The sequence below is a fragment of the Arachis hypogaea genome, chromosome 5 (genome assembly GCF_003086295.3).
Source record: "Arachis hypogaea cultivar Tifrunner chromosome 5, arahy.Tifrunner.gnm2.J5K5, whole genome shotgun sequence".
Classification (NCBI taxonomy): Eukaryota; Viridiplantae; Streptophyta; class Magnoliopsida; order Fabales; family Fabaceae; genus Arachis; species Arachis hypogaea.
In genome coordinates, this window is record NC_092040.1 from 41,082,956 (window position 1) to 41,104,184 (window position 21,229).

General features: G+C 37.4%; 2 protein-coding genes across 2 annotated transcripts; one reads left to right on the forward strand and one right to left on the reverse strand.

The window, feature by feature from the left end:
• The first annotated feature begins 5,603 nt into the window (after positions 1 to 5,603).
• Positions 5,604 to 12,519, forward strand: LOC112801431 (protein SPA1-RELATED 2). The gene is made up of 8 exons (XM_025844148.3): positions 5,604 to 5,979; positions 6,076 to 7,611; positions 7,895 to 8,052; positions 8,304 to 9,123; positions 9,810 to 9,956; positions 10,491 to 10,808; positions 11,203 to 11,262; positions 11,527 to 12,519. Exons 2-8 carry the CDS (start codon positions 6,163 to 6,165, stop codon positions 11,716 to 11,718), a joined length of 3,144 nt encoding a protein of 1,047 aa, XP_025699933.1. The 5' UTR covers positions 5,604 to 5,979; positions 6,076 to 6,162; the 3' UTR covers positions 11,719 to 12,519.
• A 4,570-nt stretch (positions 12,520 to 17,089) lies between these two features.
• LOC112801432 (uncharacterized) lies at positions 17,090 to 20,700 on the reverse strand. Its single transcript, XM_025844149.3, has 3 exons — positions 20,214 to 20,700; positions 18,123 to 20,118; positions 17,090 to 18,044 (listed from the first exon to the last, which is right to left on the reverse strand). Exons 2-3 carry the CDS (start codon positions 20,098 to 20,100, stop codon positions 17,419 to 17,421), a joined length of 2,604 nt encoding a protein of 867 aa, XP_025699934.1. The 5' UTR covers positions 20,101 to 20,118; positions 20,214 to 20,700; the 3' UTR covers positions 17,090 to 17,418.
• Positions 20,701 to 21,229: the final 529 nt, after the last annotated feature.

The following is a 21,229-nucleotide window of genomic DNA, read 5'->3' on the forward strand; positions in this document are numbered from 1 at the left end:
AGGGTGGTGATGATGTTAACCTGGATGCTAATATGGGTAACTATAGTGATAGTGATAGCTTTGATTCAGAGTATGAACCATCTAAGGAAGAGGAAGAGACTGAAGATGATTTACACTTTACCAGCAGTGAAGATGAGCTTGATCTTGTTGTCAGTGGATTTCAAGATGTTAATGTGCTGAATGAAAAAAGTAGGGCAGTGAAACATAAGAGGGTTGCAACTGAAAACTTTGAGGATGAAGATGGAGCAGGGAGTGATGAAATAGAGAATGACCACGAGGTTGGAGGTGCTGTGTCAGATTCAGACCACCAGGGACAGAGTTATCCAGTTCACAAGCATCAAAAAGACATGAGCCAATACAAGTGGGAAGTGGGCACAGTGTATGCTACCAGGGAAAAGTTCAAGGACACTGTGGCTGCATATGCTGTGCAGAGGGCTCGGGCAATCACATTTAGAAAGTGTGATCTGCAAATGGTTAGGTCAGTTTGCACTGGCGAGTGTCCGTTTTGGTTGTATGCTGCGAAGATGAAAAAAGAGGATACTTGGCAGCTTTGCAGCATGAACTTGACTCACACATGTACACAAACACACAGGGTGGGGATTTTGCACTCTAGATGGCTAGGGAAGGCATTCAAGAAGAAAGTGGAATCAAATCTGAAGGTCAAGATTAGGGAGTTAGTGTCAAAGGCTCAAAAAAAGTGGAATTTGACTGTCACCAAGTCAATGGCAACGAGGACCAAGCAGATTGCACTTGATGAAATCCAGGGAACCTTCCGAGAGCAGTATAAGAGGATATATGATTATGCACATGAGCTGATGCGGGAAAATCCAGGGACATTGATGAGCGGATATTTTATACGCTTTTTGGGGGTAATTTCATGTAGATTTTAGTATGTTTCAGTTAGTTTTTAGTAAAATAATATTAGTTTTTAGGCAAAAATCATATTTCTGGACTTTACTATGAGTTTGTGTGTTTTTCTGTGATTTCAGGTATTTTCTGGCTGAAATTGAGGGAGCTGAGCAAAAATCTGACTTAGGCTGAAAAAGGACTGCTGATGCTGTTGGATCCTGACCTCCCTGCACTCGAAATGGATTTTCTGGAGCTACAGGAGTCCAATTGGCGCGCTCTCAACGGCGTTGGAAAGTAGACATCCAGGGCTTTCCAGCAATATATAATAGTCCATACTTTGAGCGAGGATAGACGACGTAACTTGGCGTTAAACGCCAAGTTCATGCTGCTGTCTGGAGTTAAACGCCAGAAAAACGTCATGATCCGGAGTTGAACGCCCAAAACACGTCATAACCTGAAGTTTGACGCCAAGAAAGGCCTTTGCACGTGGAAAGCTTTAGTCTCAGCCCCAGCACACACCAAGTGGGCCCCAGAAGTGGATTTCTGCACCAATTATCTTAGTTTATTCATTTTCTGTAACCCTAGGTTATTAGTTTACTATTTAAACAACTTTTACAGACATATCTTGTACCTCATAACATTTTCAGATCTGAATTACATACTGTGTGACGGCATGAGTCTCTAAACTCCATTGTTGGGGGTGAGGAGCTCTGCAGCGTCTCGATGATTTAATACAATTCCTTTGTTTTCCATTCAAACACGCTTGTTCTTATCTAAGATGTTTATTTGCGCTTAACTGTGGAGAAGGTGATGATCCGTGACACTCATCACCTTCCTCAACCCATGAACGTGTGCCTGACAACCACATCCGTTCTACACCAGATTGAATGAATATCTCTTAGATTCCCCAACAGAATCTTCGTGGTATAAGCCGGATTGATGGCAGCATTCATGAGAATCCGGAAAGTCTAAACCTTGTCTGTGGTATTCCGAGTAGGATTCCGGGATTGAATGACTGTGACGTGCTTCAAACTTTAACCTGCTGGGCGTTAGTGACAGACGCAAAAGAGTGATTCTATTCCAGTAGGAGCGGGAACCAACCGGTGATTAGCCGTACTGTGACAGAGTGCGTGCATAGTTTTCACTGCGAGGATGGGAAGTAGCCATTGACAACGGTGACACCCTACATAGAGCTTGCCATGGAAGGAACCTGCGTGTGAGAAGAAGATCTCAAGGAAGAGTTGAAATCAGAGGACAAAGCATCTCCAAAACTCCAACATATTTCCTAGTGCTGCAAATCAAAGTAACATTGTTCCCTCTTTTATCAATTCCAATAATTTCACTTTTAATCCAAATAATCCTATTAACATCCTGACTAAGATCAATAAAATAAATATTGATTGCTTCAAACCAATAATCTCTGTGGATTCGACCCTTACTCACGTAAGGTATTACTTGGACGACCTAGTACACTTGCTGGTCAGTTGAACGGAATTGTGCCCACTCATACCAAAAATCCTAAGTTCCACAATCTTACAATAAATATATTGATGCTATATTGATGTGATCACAATTTCGTCCACCAGACATCTGTTTGCTTACAAGTGCAAAGATTCCCTGAACTTGATAATGAGGTAGCCTCATCACAGACCAGCTGCTGTATCTTTCAGAGGATCTATATCTGCTTGGAAGCATGCAAGCAGAGCTTCAACCATTGTAGGAGCTTTATTGGTCTAGACGGCTGTTTTTTGAAGACACCACAGGGGGGACAACTGCTCACTGCCATTGGTTGGGATCCAAACGACCAAATGCTGCCCATTGCCTATGCAGTTGTAAAGGCCGAGACCAAGGACTCATGGACTTGGTTCCTTAGTCATCTTGCAACTGATATTGGTGTTGAGAAGATGGGAAGAATTACTTTTATGTTTGACCAGCAGAAAGTAAGCAAGCCTAAACCGAATTTAACTTATGTACATTGACACAATGAATTACTATATCTCAAGTATCAATGACTATTTGGTCCTCTATTTTCTGCTTGCAGGGTTTGTTGCCAGTATACGATGCTGTTATACCAGGTGTGGAGAATCGATTCTGTGTGAGGCACCTATACAGCAATTTCAGAAAACGGTTTCCAGGGTTACAATTGAAGCAACTAATGTGGAGGTGTGCTAAGGCGACTCACTGGAGGGACTGGGAGAAGAACATGGCCGAACTGAAAGCTGTGAATCAGGAAGCCTATAGGTACCTAATTGCTACCCCCCTAGGTATTGGTCTAGATCTAGGTTTACCTATAATTCTAAAGTAGATACACTGGTTAACAATATGTCTGAGAGCTTTAATGCGGCCATAGTTGATGCTAGAGAGAAACCTATACTAACAATGTTAGAGGAGATCCGGGTTAAACTGATGACTAGGTGGGCAGAGAATAGGGAGTTGGCTCAGAAGTATGCAGGGACAATCTTACCTAGGATTAGAATCAAGTTGGAGAGGAGGTCTAGATCTGCTGGTGACTGGCGTCCATATTGGTCTGCTGCTCAGAAATATGAGGTTATGAATGGGTTAGATAAGTTTATTGTTGACTTAGGATCCTCTGAGTGCTCTTGTAGAAGGTGGCAGTTGAGTGGAATACCTTGTGTCTATGCAATTGGTTGCATCAAGTTCAAAGGGCTTCAGTTGGAACCTTATGTGGCTGACTGTTACAAGAGAGAAGCATACTTGAGGTGCTACGAGGCAGTAATTCACCCATTGAACGGCCCTGACCTATGGGAGATTACACCACATCCTGATGTAATGCCTCCCCCATACAGAAGGCCTAGTCACAGGCCAGTCAAAAAAAGGAAGCTAGCTGCTGGAGATGAAGAACAGAGCAGCCGCACTCACATGTCCAGGAAGGGGGAGAAACAGAGGCGCTCTATATGTGGTGTTGTTGGACATAATAAAAGCAGATGCCCTAAACCTATTGAGAATGAGGTATATTGATTAAATTTTTTTACATTGCATGTCTGAGAATTTTTAACTCAGCCTTATGTTCTTCTGCAAATGTTTCATAGGCCCAAAATTCCAAGAAACAAAGCAAGGGCAACCAATCCAGGGGAAGCAACAACTCTATCCCTCCAGCTGCTAAGGGAGAAAAGAAAAGTGCATCTACACAGCCCACTCCCAAGCTCACTGTCAAGAGAAAAGTTGCTTCAGCAACACAGCCAACAAGCTCAGCCCAGTCCAACACTATAGCACCACCAAAAAGGCCTAGAGGCAGGCCCAAGGGGACCTCGAAGCCCACACCTTCAGCCCAACCTGATCCACCAACTTCATCATCACAACCAACCTCCACTGTTCTTCCAGCATTTCAGCCATCCTTTGCCACATCTTCAAGCCAACCCACTAGGCACTACTCTGTTAGCTTTACTGGAGGACCTCATGTTTCTCCCAGGAAACTGAAGTTAATGGCAAAGTTGCTTCCAAGAAAATGGGGATTGCTTTAGGGAAATGACAACACTTAACATGTTGATTTATTTTGTTTTAAGTTTGTGTTAAGCTTCTGGTTAATCCAGTGTGGTTGTACTGAAATATTGGCTTATATTTTGTTGCTTTTTGTTGCTTATATTTTGTCTTTGTGCTACTGTTGGTTGTAGTGAAATATTGGCTTGTTGCTAGCCAATCCTTTTGATGGTTAGGTTGTTTTGAGTTAAGTTTCTATTAAGGTTCTGGTAATGTCAAACACTATGCTTATTATGTATTAGGTTGTTACCATTTTAATGTCAAACACTTTAGGTTGTTACCATTTTAATGACACTGTTATCTTATTGTTCAGTTATGGAAATCATGTTTTGCCAAGAAAAACTTTCACTCTCATTTCAATATCCAACCATGCTTACAAGACAGTCATATTACATCTTCAAATACATTCAACATACCACAATCAAGAACCCCCCTAATACATAAACCCCAGCCAGACCAATTCACCACCAAAAACAATAGCAGAATATACCTACACATGTTTCATACCAGGTTCAACGGAATGAGACATTGTTGCGTTGCTTTAGACCAACTCTGCAACAGCAAACATACAAACCCAACCCACCCAAAAACCCTAACACTGCAACGAACTTCAGCTTCCACTCCGCCAATTTAGTTCTTGATTTCATCATCGAAAGCTTCTTCCTTAACCTAGCAATTTCTGAATACTCCACCTCTGTATCTGGATTTGCCCAACGAAAAAAATTGCAGCCTTCTTGCACCTGCACATACCCACAGAGATCACCATCCCTTCCAATACCCAGAAGACCCAATTCAGCGAAAAAGTAAACAAACCTCAAAGTAGACACAACCCCAAAATCTGCGACCTGGATTCTCCTTAGTCCCCGAGATTCGCAACACCGGCTTCTCACTATGAGAACAAAGTAGCAGCTTACCTTGTGACAAAGATGGGATTCGAGACGAGGTTGAGCTTCGTGCAGCCATGGCTGTCTCTCTCCAGCAGGTCCTCACGGTGAGCTCTGCAACAATGGCTTCCACGCTACTTTATCCTTTCCTCCTTTCAATTCAATGTATCATTATTAAACTTTCCCTTTCATTTTAATTTCCTATATATACATATATACATTTATTATTATTTTCGATGATCATAATTGCCTCATAACGACACAAGAGTATTTACGTCCGAAAATATTATAAATGACAATTTTAAATTTAAATGCGATTTTAAGGACGATTTTAAATCAAAATATATATCGGGGACGGGTTCGATTCCGACCCTCAACGTGAGGACCAAAACAATACGTATCTCTTTTCTAAATGCATTTGATCTAGTATGATTGCGAATTTACGATTTAGGAACCCAATAATGAAGCCCATCCCTGATCCCTTTGCACCGTTATCATTCATCCTCCACATCATCATGATGCTGAGCTGAGACCACCCTGTTCCTCTTCCTATTGCTTCTGTACCTGACTAGACTTCCCTTCCTTTTCATCACACACCAAACGCAACCATTTCCCCCTTTTCGAAATTACAACCCCTCTCTTCTCTTCCTCAATTTCCCCTTCTTTTTATTCCATCACTTTACCGTCACCCCTCTCTCTCTCGATTCATCCTTTCATTTCGCCGGTCATTCAAATCTGCAAATAGCGTGTTCGTACTCTATCCGTCTTTTGTGATTTTTAATGCTGATTAGTTACTGTTATCTGCTTTATTAAATGCGTGGCGTTTGCAAAATTCATGTGACAGATTGAGGCGGCATACGGATAGGGTAAGTGTTAATTTCGAGGATTATGGAACGACGAGGCGTGATTGAATGAAGCTAAAGGCTTAGGTATGGATGAAGAATTGGTTGCTGGGCCCACAGAATTAGAGATTGACGAGGATTCAGAGCACCAGGGCAAAGAAGATAGGTATGCGTTAAACACAAAAATCTTAAAATCTCAAGAAATCCCTAGAGCTGTTAAGGGGGAATATGATGAACTCGTACAAGGTAAAAACGTTGCAGAAGCATCACAGCATCCGCATCAAAGCCTTTTTAGGGATGTTGAAGAATTAACTGTGAAAAGTTACAATAGTTCTACTTTGGATATTGGTACATCCAGCAACCGACAGCAGATTTATAATAATAAGCAGAATCGTTGGCTGAATCTTTCTCAGGTAGGGAGCCATTCAGGGCTTGGAAACGCTGTCCAGGAGGATGCTGATGCTGCTGGGTCCACATCTTTTGCACAGCTACTAGCTAGAAAATCACTCAGTGATGGTCACACCAATGTTATTGAACGCTTGGAAGATTATGAGAATAAAGAGATTGCAGCTGATGTTCATGGACAAATTCGGACGAAAATTATATCCAATTCTGGATTTGCTGAGTATTTCATTAAAAGTACCTTGAAGGGTAAGGGTATCATATGTAGAGGTCCATCTTCTGATGTGCTCGCCGTTCAGTCTAGAGATAAAAATCAGATGAAGACTGGCACTGATACTGATCAGAAACCAAGGAAGACCGCCATTGATATCGGTGAGAATAAGATGAAAGCTGGCATTGGTACAGATCAGTATCAGAAGACTGGCAGCGATAGTCCGTGGAAGTCTACCATATCGGCAAGCTGTGATTCCATAACTGCAAAGTGTCCTTCTTATAGTAGTTCTGTGCATAGACCAGGAGGATTTGGCTATGGTGGTGTAACTTTGAGAGAATGGTTGAAATGTGAACAACACAAAGCAAGCAAAGTGGAGTGTTTGAATTTATTTAGAAAGATTGTGGATTTAGTGGATGATTCTCACTCTCAGGGAACTGCATTGAACAACCTATATCCATCTTACATAAAATTATTACCATCAAACCAAGTCTTGCACATCGGGTTACCTATACAAGAGCAGATGTCAGATAGTGTTGTGAATTCTGAAGTTCTTCACTTAAATGAATCTTTAAGTAGTAAAAGGCTGTCAGAGCAAGTAACATTTCCTTCTCATGACATGGTGTCAAAGAAACAAAAATTTAATGAAGGTGTGAGAATATCTGGGAGTGATTCATGTCTTGAAAATGCCAGTGATAGAAAAGCCCGTACAGTTGGATCACAGGATTATTGCAATGAATATGAAGAGGATATCCAATATTCCAAATATAATATTAGGAGGATGTCTAGCGTCCCTCGCGTATCCAGTGCAGGTCGGTCACTGTTATCTTTAGGTGAAAAATTGGAAGAAAAATGGTATGCAAGTCCTGAGGGGGGATGCACAACATCATCAAATATCTACTGCTTAGGTGTCCTCCTTTTTGAGGTGGGTAGACTAGCCAGTGATTCTCATTCATTTATTTAGATGCAATTTTCATATGTTCATTTTGATTTTTATTCCTTATATGTAGACGAGTTCCTAAATATCAAAGGCATTATAAAACCTGCTTCCATGTAAAAATGTTGGGACTGAATTTTGCCTTCCTTTTTTCTTCTTTTTTAATCTTATTAAAAAAAAATGAAATGGCCTTATATGGTTTTCAATCAACTCTTTATAGCCTAATTAAACATCAAATTGGAGCTGATTATATTTAGGTCTATTCTTTCAGTTACTCGGCCATTTTGACTCTGAAAGAGCTCGAATTGCAGCAATGTCTGATCTTCAACATAGGATTCTTCCTCCGGTTTTCCTTTCAGAAAATCCTAAGGAAGCTGGCTTTTGTCTCTGGTTGCTGCATCCGGAACCGTCATCACGTCCAACAACTAGGTAATACTGAAATCTTTTCCATCATAATTAAGGCCAGATTTGATTTGAACACATCATATGTATAATATCTTTTGATAAAGATTTGGAAAATATTTGTCATCATAAGTCTCATCAATTATTTTTCATGTATCATCATTACATTAGTTGCTTGTTTCAGTTAAATATGCTGCTATTCCTTGAAATATGGAACTCAAACCCGAGTGATGTACTATTATATGATTCCCTAAGGTTTTTTTTATGTTGCATAACAGGGAAATCCTACAATCTGAAGTGATCAATGGATTGCACGAGTTGTATAATGAGGAGTTGTCATCAAATATTGAACAAGATGATGTAGAATCAGAACTGTTACTGCATTTCCTTGCCTCGTTGAAAGAGAAGAGGCAGAAGGATGCCTCCAAATTAGTAGAAGAAATTAAGTGTTTGGAATCAGATATTGAGGAGGTGGAGAGGAGGCATGACTCTTCGGATCCATCTGACTCACTGAATAATTACTCTTGTCAGAGAAAGATTGGAGAGGAACCTCTTAGTTTAGAAATGCTAAACTCAGTATCCATAATGTCCAATTCAAATGATTTAAGATTGTTGAGAAATATGTGTCATCTTGAAAGTGCTTACTTCTCCTTGAGATCCAAAGTTAGGCCCTATGAAACAGATGCTGCAACTCACCCTTATAATAATTTACTAAGATGCCGTGAGAACTGGCATGTGGCACAAAAAGGTGGGGAACATGCTGAAAAGAAAGATTCTTTAGGAACCTTCTTTGATGGTTTGTGCAAGTATGCACGTTATAGCAAGTTTGAAGTACGGGGTGTACTTAGAAATGCAGATTTTAATAATCCTGCAAATGTAATATGCTCTCTGAGCTTTGATCGGGATGGAGATTACTTTGCTTCCGCTGGAATATCCAAGAAAATAAAAGTCTTTGATTTTAATGCACTTTGCAATGACTCTATTGATATCCATTATCCTGTATTTGAGATGTCAAATGGATCGAAGCTCAGCTGTGTTTGCTGGAATAACTATATCAAGAACTATCTTGCCTCCACAGACTATGATGGTGTAGTGAAGGTATTTTTTGCATTTGAGATGAGACACCATTTTAAATTATTGTTTCATGATTGGAAGACCTTTTTTTCCCCAGTATCAATCAGTTACTTATGTGGAATAGATGTATTTCTGTCTAAAAATACAATGGTTTACCTAAAAGGGTTTACTTTCTTTCAATTTTTCGCCTGGAATTTCTGGGCTAAGACTGGTGGTCTTATTTGGAACCTGGCATCTATCTAAACTGCCATGACTTTATCAGTAAAGATGTTGGTTTCAGTAATTCTTCATGTTGCTCCTGATCAATTTTAATCTGAAGATTTTAGGGATGTCTGTTTCCAGACATATCTTAAATAGTACTCTAGGAAGCATTGAAACTGGTAGTAGAAATGAATATATTGTGATACATGTATGCAGATACAATTCTTAATTTGTTGAATTTAGTAGAACAGGAATACATTGTTTCCGTTTTATTATCTTGATTGTGTGTGGGGTAGCAGGAGCTTTTTATGCTGTGTCCGACATGACTGAATCATAACCAGAATTTCTTTGTATTATTGAAGTGCATTTGCTTTCTACATGGTTCTAGGCCAGCCTAGCTTGTGCTATGTGATTATTTAGCATCAAAATAGAGATTGTGAACATTGCTTGTTTACTTAAATTTGTAAATCCATGAATTCATTGCATTACATAATTGAATCCATTTGTAGCTATGGGATGCTAGCACAGGTCAAGTGTTCTCTCAGTTAACTGAACATGAGAAAAGGGCATGGTCTGTTGATTTTTCTCCAGTATGCCCAACAAAGTTAGCCAGTGGAAGTGATGATTGCTCTGTCAAACTGTGGAACATCAATGAGGTAAGCTTTATTACACATATGCATGTAAGCATGTGGATAAGCAGATTGAAAATAAATACTTCTTTCCTATTTTGAAAAATGGAAATTAACAATGAAAAGATTGAAAACATTGCAATACGAATGTTCCTTTCTTTTTGAGATCTTGTTGCATTTCTTACCCGAAAATAAGATGAATAAATATCAAAATCATGATTTGAAAAATTTTCCATTGAAAACTGGTTTGTTGTGACTTGCGAGGTTTCTTTTCTCATACCAGGATGAAATTGGATTCAAACAAATTAATGTTTTACTTTTCCAGTTTGCATGGAGAACTCTGTGGTTAAATATCTGTTTTTTTTTTTTTCTTTTCTATTTTGGGGAGGGGGTTGGGGGTGACCATCACCTTCTACAATCTACATTGCATTATACTTTTTTACATCTCATTATTACTACACTTTATCTTAAGATACTGTTAAAATAATAATAATTATAAGTTACACTATTTTCTCCCTATAACACATGAAGTGCTAAATATAATACAAAATCATTTTACAGAGAAACTCTCTAGGCACAATCGGGAATGTTGCTAATGTCTGCTGTGTTCAATTCTCTGCTCATTCTTCTCACTTGCTGGCTTTTGGATCTGCCGATTACTCTACATATTGCTTTGATATTCGCAATCTTAGAAGTCCCTGGTGTGTATTGGCTGGGCATCGTAAAGCTGTGAGCTATGTCAAATTTTTAGACTCTGGAACACTTGTTTCTGCATCTACTGATAATACATTAAAGATCTGGGATCTCAGTAAAACCTCTCCTGTGGTTCCATCTGCCAGTGCTTGCACCCTAACGTTGTCAGGGCATACTAATGAGAAGGTTTGTTTAAATTACACCACTAGATCTAATTGATTTGTCTTTGTGAACTATTTAAACCTTTTGACCTAAATTTTCACTTATTTGGGTGTTACATGGAGCATCAGTGTGTGGTTGACAAACCTCAGTAGAAAAATTAAATTTACCAAATTCTGATTGCCGTTGGACAAAACAATTCATTCACTGATACAATAAATTGATGAATAGCTCATGTGTCCAAATATCAAAAGCTTGAAAAACCCCCCATCCCCCCCCCCCCCCAACCCACACCGAAACCACCCTTTTCTTTTCTTTTCTTATTTTATTTATTTTTAATTTTTTTCCAGTTAAGCTTACCCATGTTTGTTGATGTTTTGACCTAAATTGGTTGGCTGAAATCTTCGCCCTTATTTGACAGAATTTTGTGGGTTTGTCGGTTGCTGATGGATATATTGCATGTGGTTCAGAAACAAATGAGGTATGTATTATTTTCCGTTAGAAAGGCTACTTGTGTCGTTCAACTTATTGAAAATGAATGTCTTCCTTCAATTAGGATTTTCATGTAAATCCTATTATGCAACTTGTTAATTCACGGATTTTGTGAAGAACTGAAGATATTTTCGACTTGAAATATTATATTTTATATTATTGAAAGTACTTTAACAAGAACTGTGAGAATAAGGGAAGTAGACTTAATTTATATAACTGGTAGCATAACACCTTTTTTCTCATTTTTTGGCAGGTTTACTCCTACTATAAATCGCTTCCCATGCCAATCACTTCGCACAAGTTTGGGTCTATTGATCCCATATCTGGTAAGGATACTGATGATGACAATGGCCAGTTTGTTTCAAGTGTGTGCTGGAAAGGGAATTCGGACATGCTTATTGCAGCAAATTCAAGTGGATGTATAAAAGTGTTGCAGATGATTTAAAGGAAAGTTAGCCTTTGATGATTGCTCTCTTACAGCTTGCTCCGAAGTTTTGTCCCTGCTGCTCAAGCCGATGCCTTCAATGACTTGAGGAACGCGTCCAAAGTTCTTCTGAGATATTGAGCTCGGGTTCACAATTTGATGTGGAAGGGATTGAATTTCCCCATAACTGGATGGAGAAGCTGATCTGCTATCTAATTCCAGGTCTTGGGTTCATCTTGATGAGGAAACTCGGGGTTTCATAATTTCACATCGTCAAATGGGAAAGGCCAGTTAAATATTGAATGATCAATCTTTAAAAGCGGATCCAACATGAAAAAGAAAAAGACTTCAGAACTGGAAGGCCGGGTGCTGAGTTTCTTCTAAAGCTAAAGAATGTACCATGTTGTCTGCAAATTGCTTATTGGAGCCTTTGTAAATTGCATTGCGGTCCTTTACAGCTTTACAGGCTTGTAGGAATAAATGATTGTTTATCATCAAAACATAAAAGCTGCTTCATTACCATGAAAGGAAAGCATCCCCAGAATTTCAATTGTAACCCAACCAGTGGCGGCCTCAGCACCCCTCCTCCAGCGGTTGTATATATATTAAAGTAGCATAGACCGACATGATGATATCTCAAATAGAAATAAGTTTCATATATATAAGGTTTAATGATGGAGTTGCTAAACTAACTAGATTTTTTCGGTTTAAAAATTTGTAGTTGAGTTTTTACTTTTTATACGAGATAAAAATTTGTAATTGAATTTTTTTTATTGTTATTTTTCAGAAAAAATACAATAAATTTTGAAGATTTTGTTAAAATATTTCATAAATTATTCTACATCAAATATTAAAAGGAATATTTTAAAATATTCTGTATTTTTAACAAAAAATAATTTAAGAGGATCTAATTGAAATTTTTTATTTAATACAAAAATTTAATTTAATTTTTTAAATTATAAAAATTTAATAAATGATAAGGAATAAGAAAATAATTAAATTTAAATATAACTATAAAATAATATATAAATTATACTAGTCAGTAAATATAAGTTAAAATTTACAAAAATAAATTTATTATAATTTGAAAAAAAAAGTATATAAATTTAATAAAATTATAAGGAATAACAAAATAATTAAATTTTAAAGTTATTATATATATATAATTTATAAAAATAATATATAATTTAACTATAAATAATAATTTTGATGTTTATATTGGTCAAGTCGTCATCTAACGTATAATCTTGCAAGTTGTAACTATATTACATGAACATAAAAAAAATAAGTATATAATTGTGAATAAATATGTATATTATTTTATATATTTTTATGTATATTTAATATTTAATATATATTTTATATGAGTGATTTTGATTGATTTTAAGTGTGTACATATATATAAATTTTTTTTTTTGTAAATTATATATATAATAACTTTAAAATTATGTAAGTATTAGATTAAAATGAATAATTTATAGGGAATAATGTGTATCCACTATACACTATTTATAAACAATTGAGGAAGCTGCTATGTCATTTTGTTAGAGATCGTATGATCTCTCATAATGCGTTGCAGAAAGATTCGTGGCTTTGTGCGAAGAGAATTGAGGTGAGAAAGATAACGAAACAAATAAAAAAAAGAAAAGAAAATTGCTTGCCTAACTTTTTATTTTTTTAACTTTCCTACACAAATACAAAAGGTGAGTGTCACATTTTCACCTCTTATCTTTTAGACAAATTAAACACAAATATTTTAGGCACCATAGAATTTTTCATAAAAAAATATTGTTAAAAGAAATAAAATATTTTTCAGTTGATTTTTTTGTTATAGAAAAAATGTTGGTGTTGTACAATGAAATAGGCTTATCAACAAACTTTTCATTGCTATGATACTAGTTCAAAACATAATCTATGTTTTACTCTTTTTTTTTTTTTTTTTTTTGTTCAGGAAACAAAACAAACACATCCTGCGTTTTGTTTTTTTATAAGGTTTTCAAATTTTGTTTATTTCGATTTAAGTCCAAACACAGCCTACATTTAGTGATGGACAGTATTTTATTTATTTTTTTTAAAACAACAAAACGCAGCTTGCGTTTTGGTTTTTGTTTTAGCTTTTTTTTTAGAAAATGCAAAATATAGGCTGCGTTTATGAGCTGTCAGATTTTTTTTTTGAAAACATAAAACGTAGGTTGCGTTTTGTTTTGTGTAAAAAAAAAATTAATCAAGAGTCCTGCCTATAAATACGAAATAAGACTCGTTCAACTTGCCTCACTCCACTTCTAGTTATCCTATTCTTCTTTCTTGCACATATATGTCGTAGTTCTTAGTTTTTTTTTTGCAGTTAGGTGTGTCAAAAAAGTCGGATTAGGTGAGGTTGAAGTTATGAAAAATATTGCAAATTTGTAAGTGTATTATAACGGTGAGGTTATACCAAACACACATGAAGGAGTGACTTTTGTTTGTGAATATCCGTTGTCATTTGTTATTCCATGTACCATGAGTTCTGTAGAGTTGCAAAATGGATTTTGTAATAACATTCAAAGCCACATTTCGAAAAGGGTGAGCAACATTTTATACAGAAATTCTGTATAAGTATTTGGTGGGCTGATACAGTTTCAAATAATACCCATCACTAACGATGCCAGTATGCAGCAGATGTTATGTATTTATCAACAAACCCGATTTCACGTGCCGATGATAGAGCTGTACGTTGAGTTCGAACAGCAGTTGGGGTTAGGCGCGGTTGGCGAGTAGGTCAATGTTGATGAGCTCGGGGATATAGATTGGGAAGAAAATAATAATGACAGTAAAGAGGAGTTCGAAGCCAACTATGAAGTCAATGACGAAAATGATGACGTTGACTTGACAGGCAATCCGGCGGTGCAAAATGAAGGGATGCGATTGTAAGCCAGCACCCATTTGGTGTTTCGTCTTTTATGTAGACTCTAGATCTCGAAGCCATGCATGCCCCGAAATTTTTTGAAGATGCGAACATGGGTATGTTATGATTATTAATTCAAGTTACTTATAGTGTTTATTTTATTTGCCTTGTCTAACTGATGGTGGTGTGCATGTCGTAGGTGAAGGCAACGCTGCGGCAGAAGATGGTGAGTTTAGTTTCGGAATGGAATTTGGTTCGAGAGAATCGGTGATATCTGCAATCAAAAGCTACACTATCTCTAGAGGAGTTGATTACATTGTGTATGAATCTGAGCCGCAGACATTCTATGCGAAATGCAAGGGTTATAGTGTAGGGTGCGATTGGCTTATCCGAGCTAGCTTGATTCGAAAGAAAGCTTGTTGGGAGATCAGAAGATACAATGACAAATACACGTGCACCATGGGCACGATTTCACAAGATCATGCCAAGTTGGACTTAAACACAATTGCAGAGGCTATTAGGCCGTTGGTCGAAGTAGACCCGTCGATAAAGGTGAAGTCTATTATTACAGAAGTTCAATCCAGGTTCAACTACACTGTAAGTTACCGCAAGACTCGGTTGGCAAAACAGAAATTTGTCGCAAAAATTTTTGGTGATTGGGAAGTTTCTTACCAGACTCTGCCAGTATGGTTGAAAGCAATGACTACAAAGATGTCAAGGTCTCGTATTCAAATTAAAATGCTCCCCATTTATCGTGAGAGTGAGGAGGTTCAAGGTATAAGAGTACTGCACCCGTTCTTATTCGGAAACACAACCGTTCCAAGCACCCAGAAAATTTGAGCCCGGAAACACAACTCCTGCGTGTCACACGGTTTGGTGTCTCTGCACCGCCGAACCCATGCAAGATTCACCTTACTCAAGACGTGATCCTGCAGACCTAGTTCCCGACCAAAACAAACAATGCAGTTCTCCACAGAAACTAGTGGCTGCTGTCTGTTCTACCCGTGATGGGCTCCCCATTAACTAGGAAGCCAATTATATATGTAATGTCTTTCGGCGTCACCACTTCCCTAACTAAAATGTAGAACGTGTGAGTTTCCGAGACAACAAATTCCTAATAGTTCGCAAAAAGAAAAATAATAATTATTTAAATTTTAAATAATATCAGTTAATAATTTATTCAAAAAATAATAACAACAATATTAAACAGTATTTATTTATTATTATTCAAAAAATATTAACAACAGTATTTATTTATTTATTATTATTAAAAATACTTTATTTATTTATTAAACAGTATTCAAAAAATAATAAAAATTTATTAAACATTATTTACATATTAATAGAAAATAATAACAATTTATTATTATCATCCTAAACGGTATTCTAATTATTAAACAGTATCGTTTATTATTAAAAAGACATTAAAAAATTATTAACAAATAATAAACATTTATTTATTAAACAGTATTATTTATTTATTATTAAAAAATAATAATTTATTATTATTATCTTAAACAGTATTCTATTATACTAATTATGATAACAATTTTTTTTCCAGAAAGTTAAGCATAATAATGGCTAACAATAATAACAATGTCACTAACAATAATAATAATAATAACAATAACCGCAATACTACTACTAATAATAATAAAATTATTAGTTAAAACACAAATAGATAAAATACAAATAAATTTATTTATTTATTGATCATAAAATTAAAAAAAAATTATTCATTAAAGATAATTCAGATATTCAATAATGTGTTTTTCCGATTTGATAAAATCACTAACTATTTTTTCTTCCTCCCTCAAACTCTAACTCTTTACAGTATACTTCTTCTTCTCCCACACTTACTTCTTCACTCTTCCTTCTTCAGTAACCTTTTATCAATTTTGCTTTCTTACTCTCGTTTTTCACTCTTCTTCACTAACGTTTTCTCACCCTTAAACCTACCTGCATTTTGGTTTTATAAGCGGATTCATCCCGCCTCTATTATACGTGTCGAGCATGCAGTTAGGGAGACTGCCAATTGCAACCTGTAATTTGCCCTGTACGACTAACAAACAAAGCCTAGATTTTCCCGAACCCAAGACTGGTCAACAACTACTCCAGTTTGCATGCAGGGAACACCAGGACACGTTACGAAAATTGGTTGCCTTGTCCTACCAATCGCAGGTTACGTTTTGCATGATGCAACATATTCTTGATCTTTGTCCCACACAAAACGCATGTTACATTTTATGGTTTTACATTTGTGCATAAAACGCCATTCATCCATTCTTCAGCATTTCACCATTCTTAAATCCATTTACAAATTAATTTCTGTCCTAAACATTTTGCTTCTATCCAATTTTAGTATACTTGATAAGGTTATTTAAATGGAAATATTAAGTTCTTTATACCTTTAAATTTGAAAATTAATATTTTCTCTTAATCCTTAATCCTTTGTTATTAAAAAATTCTTTGTTTAACATCTTATTATTAAAATTTTTTGAAAGAAAGTAAAAAGAAATACATCAAATTATGAGATAACCCATTCATCCACCCAAAAATTAAGCTGCTAAAAGCTAGAGTCCTAAATGAAAAACGGAATTCTGTGAAAGACAGCAAACAATAAAACCAAGCACGAAACTCGGCTTCTAACCTTGACAAATAAAAAAAATAAAAAATAAAAAATTCTGTACATTGCTTCTTTCTTTTCTTTGACTTACTTGGGGTCCACACAAATGAATTAAATTAGATTTTGTTTTGATTTTGATTTTGTTATCTCTTTTTCCGGTGGCAAAAAAAATCAGGAGAACAAATGATGGTTTTTGGCGGGTGTTTCTTAATTAATCGGAGACATGGCCGCAGGCTGTTGTTCTGGAAGCGTAGGGGCTCAAAGGACTCATTGCGAATGGTGATATGCTCTCTCTTTTGTGCTTAGAACAAGTGCTCTCCGAGTCAGAGGCGTGGCCACATGATGTTGCTGCTGTCGCCGTTGATCTTCTTCTTCTCATCACATATGGACTCAAAGGACTCAATGCCAATGATGACAGCGATGTCCTGTGTTCAGTTCCATGGTCCCATCTTCCTCCTTTGCTTGTGCTTGAACCCATCAAGAGCCTCTTCTGCAGTATCAAATGCGCGTCGCTTGTACGTGCCATTATCCTTCCTGGGGTCATTGTCAGCGGTGTCTTCTTCAGCTTGTTAGCCATTAATGGCGACTGATCCCTTGGTTTCACCCTCGGGCTTCCCATGAATTCTGGCACGTGATGCCCTTCGCATTTTCTTCTCCTTATTGGGGTCGAAGGAGTAGTGGTCACAGCTTTGTTGTTCTTAGGAGTGTTGCGCTCTGTCTCTGAGACTTGTGTTGGTTTTTTTCTCAGTGAAGGGTGCAATGGACTAGCTGCCGGTGACGCCAGATATGCCTTACTTGCCTTTAAAGTAACGCGAGATGCCGGCATTGATTTCGCTCCTATCAATGTTTATAAGATTAGTTTAGTTTAATATTTTACAAATACAAATACAAATCATGTAGGAAGCAGCAACAAACCTTGGTCTTTCTTGAGCTTGTCAAGTTTTCGCACTGGGCTCTTTATTCTAACAGTCTTCTTCGCCGGTGCTTCGGAGAAAAAAGACGGTTTTTCGCCGCCATGAACTGACTTGGGAGAAGTTATAAACTGAAAGGGTTCAGCCGCGGAAACTTGATCATCTTCAAAAGCGAAGCTGAATTCATCGCTTCCTTGAGGAGAATCTTCCTTTGGCAACTCTGTCTCGCTGCCTTTATCTCTTGAATTCAAGAGGCTGATCTTCCCTTTCTCCACAACCTTGTAAGCATAGATCTGGTAAGGAATTTGAGAAACAGCGGAAACATGTGGCGCCATCTCCTCCGGTAGATTCTTAAGGAAAGTGGTCTCTATATCGCAGCAATCAACAGGTGGAGATTGAAGCTCAAGGTTGTTAAGTTCGGGATTAATGATATAGTACTCAGTACTGGTGGAGAGGAACTTCTTGGTGTAACGCAAGATCCTACAAATAGAAGAGAAAGTAGGACGCTGTGAAGGATCGGTTTGCCAACACTTCTTGATTAAGCTAACAAGGTATTTTGGGGAGCGACCAGGGAAGAGAGGCCTCTCCCCTGCTTTGATGTTCTGTGTGGTTCTCTCCCCTTGAAGGTGGTTATCTTCGAAAGGGACTTTCCCTGTCAGCAACTCAAAGCAAATCATTCCAAAGCTGTATGCGTCTGCTTTCTCCGAGTACTTGCACCAGGTAGAAACCTTCCCTCCTTTTTCTATCTCGTGCAGTACTTCCGGAGCATACCATATGCTAGGGTTCAGGTCCTCGGGGTTCTGTGCCGGATCGCGGTTCCTCAGGGAAGGAAGGCCAAATCCTGAGACTTTTGCATGGAAGTAACCTTCTTGGGAGTTCCTTGCTTTGAGTAGAACACTGTAAGGGTTAAGATCTCCATGGTAGATTTTCTTGGAGTGGAGATACTCCATGCCTCTTGCAATTTGAAGCATGAGATCCACCACAACTGGAATTGAGAACAAGATCTGCCTCCTTGGACCGCTATTCTCCTTCATGTAGGTCCACAAATCCTTGCTCATCAACTCCATCACAAGATTAAACTCTTTCTTCTCCTCATCGTAGAATCCACAAAGGTATTGCAATATGTTGGGGTGAGAAAGACATAACAATTTTGAAATCTCACCTTCATAGGCTTGCTTCTCTCCAATGAAGTACCTCAATGCAAAACTCTGTCCAAGCCAACTCACTTCCTTATACTCCTTCCCCTTTCCCAATCTTCGCCTCACCTGGTAATCCTTGGCCCCCACGAGAACGTGGATTGGCCAAAGATCCTGATTCATTTTGCTGTCAGATCCATTTACAAGCTTCTTCAAGAGTATCTCGGCGAGCCGCTGCTCGTTCTTCTTGGACGTAGTTTTCTTCTCCTTGAGTGATTCTATGAGCCTCCACCTATCTTCCTTCCACGCATTCTCCAATTGGCTGATGATATCCCGAGAGACCAAGTACTGCTTCCCAAATCTCCATTGGAAAAGCTTGGAATCATTCCATTCCATGTCATATTTCCTTGACACCATGACCTTCTTTTTCTCCTTCTCGGTCTGATCAAGACAACACGCCTCCCCTGCATTCTCAATGGCCTCGATCACGGCCGGGAAACAGCAAAGGAGATTGTGGATATGGAACTCAACACAGTCAGAATTGTTAGACATGGTGATGGCTTTCCCCCACCACTCCTTTGAATCCAAACATTGCCGGATGTACAACTCGGCTTCCTTGAAAACCCTGCAAAGCTCTCTCAGAGGCAACTCCAGAGGCTTCCATTTGCTGCTTCTCTCTTCCAGCTTCAGATTCTGCCTGATCTCCTCTGCAATCGTCTCGAACGCCAAGCTAAACATTTCAAGGATCAAACAGCACTGCCGTTGGTTGATTTGAATTTCATCTCGCAATACCATAAGCGCTTTCAAACTCCCAAGAGTCTCTCCAATGTGCCGGAACTGTTCCATTCCGGCGGCTTTACAAACCTTTGTAACAAGAAACAACCCAAAATCCATAAAAGGTTAATATAATATGAAAACGAGACCATAGTCAAATAGAGATGGAAAATAATATCATATACCTTGAAAATTAAGCTGGAATGACTCCTCCTCCTCCTGTTATTTGCGTATGAACAATTCCAAATGATGTCTCAATGAAGTTCTGTGAGAACTTCAAAGAGACAAGTTGGATTTGGGGTCCAGTGGGAGAAATCCAGATTGTATTTAACCAAAGGAATAAAAAAAAAAAAGAAGAAAAAAGAAATGAATGAAATCACAAAATCAAATGAGTATGCATGGCAATGCAAGAAAGCAGAAACCGAAGCGGTACGTTATATTATGTTTCTTGTGATTGATTTATGGTGGAAGATTTAGGATTTAAGAGATAACGGAAACTCGGAGACAGGTGTGGACAGGTGTAGTAGAATGTTTTGGTATAGAGAAAGAAGAAGAAGAAGGAGGAGGAAGTTGTTCCTGTTGTTCTTCTTTGTAATCCAAACCTGACTCAGAGTTTCCGTTTGAAGAAGAATGTAAAATGGGCGTTGGACATAACCGTCGTTTTTGGAGTCAGTTATGTTTCCCGCGAATTTCGTTTCAGTCACCGCATCTTGTCTATATATAAAAACTCTGCCAGGACGTCCTCTTTTGACCTGCGTTTTTTAGAATCTCCACCAACAAATCACGTCAACATTCAACGCCAACTTGGTCACCAATTAAATAACGTACCGTAACAAATAGAAAATAATATATAATTAATGGAAAAGAAAAGCCAATTTCACGCAACAAATTTTATTACACAAGATATATAATCATGTATTATCACATAAATATAAGTAAAAGTAATTAACTTTTAAACTCATAATTTCGAACATTATGTTATATAAATATTAAACTTAATTTTTTGATTTATTATCATAAATATTTAAAAATATAAAGAGAATACAATAAAAAAATTTCAATGAAAAAAATTAATACTTATAAAATATTCTAAAATGAACTTTTTTTACATGGAAAAAGATAGAATCTCTCGTTTTTCATTCGGGAGGTCTCTTTCATTTGTAGAATTTATGAACATTCGATATTTCGTTATTTTAACATG